General features: G+C 34.7%; 1 protein-coding gene across 3 annotated transcripts in view; it reads left to right on the forward strand.

Annotated features, from left to right (window-relative positions):
* LOC101860345 (WD repeat-containing and planar cell polarity effector protein fritz homolog) overlaps window positions 1-4,301 on the forward strand; it is a 29,753-nt gene that overhangs the window by 8,196 nt on the left and 17,256 nt on the right. For all 3 annotated transcript variants that reach the window (XM_035970608.1, XM_035970607.1, XM_035970606.1), the window contains 5 exons: window positions 203-273; window positions 1,207-1,266; window positions 2,015-2,135; window positions 2,822-2,955; window positions 3,875-3,952. In XM_035970608.1, the coding sequence (XP_035826501.1) occupies window positions 203-273; window positions 1,207-1,266; window positions 2,015-2,135; window positions 2,822-2,955; window positions 3,875-3,952 (464 nt within the window). The remainder of the gene's footprint in view (window positions 1-202; window positions 274-1,206; window positions 1,267-2,014; window positions 2,136-2,821; window positions 2,956-3,874; window positions 3,953-4,301) is intronic.

The following is a 4,301-nucleotide window of genomic DNA, read 5'->3' on the forward strand; positions in this document are numbered from 1 at the left end:
TATTTGCGATACCTTTTATTTTCTGGGCTGAAGGATTATAATAGATCAGATAATTCTTATTCATGTGATTATTGGTAATTAAATGATTTATGGTCTGTAAGGTTAAAAATACGAATGTTTATGGGTTAGAGAAAAAAGTTATTGCACTCAAAATAATGTCACACACTTTTGAAAGAAAGCATGCTTCTTCCTCTTCACCAAGGTAGGGGAGGAACATGGACCCCGAGAAACAAACGACCTGAACGGCTGAGAGACTCGATAAAGGAGCTAGAAGTGAGTTGCTTTGTTTAGTTTTGAGAGAGTTTTATGCCCTACCAGACATAAATGTGTCATTTTAGAGGTGAAGCACTATGCTGGCTGTTTAGCTTATTGTTAAAATGGTAAATCTTTTCAACCCCAGTCGATAGGCTACAGTTCGGATCATTTGGGAATCAGGCCGCTTCTACCTGCCCCTTCAGGGCTGACCTGACGTTTTCTGCTTGCGATTGCAAAAAAGAGAGTATCAGTTACACTACTAAAGCTGACCCCTGTGTTTATGTTCAAGAAGGAAAATAGATGAAAAAAGGCATATAACATACATCAACAACAAAAAATTCCCACTTACAATCTGAGTATAGCTGTTCGTATGTCTTGTTCCACCATTTGAGGTAATTTTTCTCATTGTGTAATGATTCTATGTTTTACCCCTGTACCTTCTGGTCTTCATCGCTCTTCTAGTTATTTGCACACACACATTTTTGAAGTAGATTTACTTTGTGCTTTGTGCTGTTGATCTTATTGATGGAATGATGTAACCATTTTTGATTTACACATGTCCTGAAAAGTAGGGGGAGAGAAATGTTTTGAGTAGACGTTAATTTGTTACGCCTGTTTTTGTCAAATATGTATATTAATGTTGTTCATTGGCTGTTTAATTTTTAGTCTTATTCTAGTTATTTTGTTCCGTGCAGTTTGGATTCTTTATAAATTACATGGTTTTATTGTCATGTTCTGAAATATAACACTTTAAATAATCTAGCCTTGACATTTTCAGGAATTATAAACTGAAGTTCTAGTCAAATCCATCATTGTGAATAGGTTGTTACTTAAGCTACAGCTATTCCTTGAAATCTATAATTTTGATCACTTTTTTAAAAGGATAAACTGTCTTATATTTGTAACGCATTAATACTATTTTTTAAAACCCCATCTGCTTTACTCTCACAGGAACTGTTAGCACTAAACACATGCGTTCACATCCGATGGAGGAACAGACAAGTTTTACAAGTAATCCTATGTTTTTTTCTATTCCCAATTTAGAAGTCTGAAAGATGATTTATTTTTTGCTTTCTACTCTGTTAAGTTCTTTAGATCTTTAAAGTTTTAGTAGAGGTTTTACGGCGCTCGCAACTGCATAAGGTCATATGAGCGCCAGTTTCAAATCTTTAATGAAATATTATGCTTTGGGCTGTTTCAATTCTGGAGTACTGAATGATTGTGCAACAAAATGAAAAAATAGAATACCGTATAAAATGTGTATTACAACCATCCACCTCCTCTCACCCTCCTAAAGCATTTTAAAGATTGCTTTGTCCTTCACATCAGATTGTAGTGGATGTAAAAGTCATATTTTGACAAATTTTTGCAGTCTTTTTTTTCATTTCTTGTCTTTCATTTGAATACTTTAGTCACTGTTAGTTTTCTTATTACATGCCAACAATATAATTTGTCTTAAGGGACCTCCCCTCGTGTGATGTCTCCTACATTGTTAGTTTTAAATGAATGTTATTGAAATTAAAAGTCCTCAGTTTTAGTCTTCTTTAGTTTTTGTTATGACTTAATAGCAAGACAGAAGGGTTTAAGATATTTTAGGAATAATATGCTTTAAAGATCTTGTCAGTGTGTATGTGTTTTAGCACAACTTGCACTGAATGTTATCATTATTATTATCATTACTATGACTATTATTGTAATTATAATAATAATTGTTGTTGTTGTTGTTTTATCCTTGCATTGTTTTTGTTGTATGTTGCAGTTAGTGCTCAGCAATGGAAGCATAACTACTTTCCTCTTGAGCGGCCACTCTGGGGATGTTGAGAGAATCTTTATTGACAAGTCGCTGGTGGGGAAGCTCAGTGGAGAGGCCATTTGTGATGGTTTGCTTTTTTCTATGTCGTTTGTATTTAATTTTATGCTGGTGGCTGGATGAAGAAGGAGAGGTCCAAGAAAAAGCAATAGAAGAGTTAAGTGCTGATGGTATTCAGTTTTCATGCACTAGTTCGCATACATTTATTATACAATACAGGCTCATACATTTTCAGTCATAGAATTAATCAAAGCATAGTGGTATAAACTTTGTGCCCTTTTTATAATGTCTTTTTAAAACTGTTCCTTTGATCAAAAGTAATGTAGAATTGCGGTACACTGCCATAGCCCCGTCCCCAGTCCTACTCTCATGCACACACACATATACACGCACACATACTGACGCATAAGACTTTTGCTTTTTAGCCCTCCCCTGAACAACCTAATGAAAATTTAGTTGCATTATGTGCCATGTACATATTACAAATGTGCTCTCTTAGAAAAGAAGAAACAAATTGAAACTATTTTGAAGTACTCAAATGAACACAGATAGATGGTTTTTTTTTATTTTTCAAGTGTGGCTGAATGTACTGACTCACATCACATGTTGATAAAAGAAGGGAGCAATAAACAATAATATGAAATGTTCTTTTTTTCATAATCATTTCTTTTTACTCAGTTAATTGTATGGATGAGGCAATATCCCTTTTAAGTACTTGTATTTTTGTATAAATTACTATTTTTTACTCTTTTTCAGCTTGCCTCACTGATCAGTTTTTCATGGCTTCGCATTCCCATTCCAACCGTGTAGACTTTGCATATTTCACAAAACGCCCACCTCTCAGTGAAGCTGCAAAGCGTCTAGAGAAGCTGTCTGCTTGGGAACCCAAGGTTTTTAAATCAATTTTCTCAATCCCATTTTTGTTTTGAAAAGTAAATATCTGGTCATTGTGTGTGAGAGATAGGGGTCTATTAGTTTTCCTTTCTCATTTTTCTACTGAATAAAACTTATGACTACACAAAAGTGACTGAGAGTTTCTTATGATGCTCAGAATGTTATGTGTATATTTCTTAAACAAGTACACTCATAATTAATTTTAGATAGAAGATTATTCCTGAATTTATTCAGACTCTAGCAGGCTAGTCCATTATTTTTGGGATCTTTGATAATTCTTTGTTTCAATTTGTTACTGAAAGTTAACGTGGTACGATCTAGAAAAGAAAGTAAGTGTACAGGTTTAAAGCCTCTTTCAATACTGATAAATCATTTAAGAAAAGGTGCCTCTAGATTCAAAGTCCATCTCTGATAAAACCAAGCCAGGTGGGTTGAAAGCTTTGAAAATTCCACAAGAATACCCAGATGGGGATTCAAAGCAGGGTCATTTTTTCCTTAGTTCAACTGAAAACCAACTGAGCTAATGATGTGCTGTAACAAGGTCTTTTGGTGTTATGGTTTTGCAAATGAAGATAAAGATGTGGAAAAAAAATTCCAGCTTATTGAAGTAATGATTTACATTAAAAAATGAAGGAGGGAACAATTTGAAAGCAGACACCATGAAAGTTCATAAAAAATGAGTTCACAGTCTGTGATATATGAATTGTTCATGCTTGAAACTGTGATAAATGTCTTTACTTGACATTGTACCATGAAAATGTTTAGGTGTCTGTCCATTTGTAGGGTCCTGTGTTTTGCTTTGAAGAGTTAATGGTATTTTGTTATGCTGTCGATGGAAGTGGGAATTTGCTGCTTAGGTGATGATGTAATTCTTATTTATTCTTTTGTATGTAAGTTTTTCTCGTTGCTTAACAGATCTCACAATTAGACATCCCGGGACCTAAAGGCAGAAGGCTAGACAGGAAAATGTCCCTGAATACATCACAAGACATGGCAAGTCTTCATATTGTATTCTAAGTGTGTGTGTGTGTGTATGTATGTGTGTGTGTGTGTGTGTGTGTGTCTCGATGTGTGTGTGTGTGTGTGTGTGTGTAAATATGTTCTAAGACTGTGTATTTAAGTATTAATAATTTTGTTGTTGAATGCAGCAAGTGTTTGATAAGCCTAATTTTAGTCTTCATTTGAATATTTTTGCTTCATGTCTCATGTCAGACTGTTTAGTGATGAGTACAAGTACTTAACCTTTAAAAAAAAACCTAATCTTAACCATGTTCAGGCCCCCCCCCCTACACACACACACACATCCCCCCAATCTCTCATCCCTGCATCCTCTCTCTCTCTC

Source organism: Aplysia californica, unplaced genomic scaffold (genome assembly GCF_000002075.1).
Source record: "Aplysia californica isolate F4 #8 unplaced genomic scaffold, AplCal3.0 scaffold00293, whole genome shotgun sequence".
NCBI lineage: Eukaryota > Metazoa > Mollusca > Gastropoda > Aplysiida > Aplysiidae > Aplysia > Aplysia californica.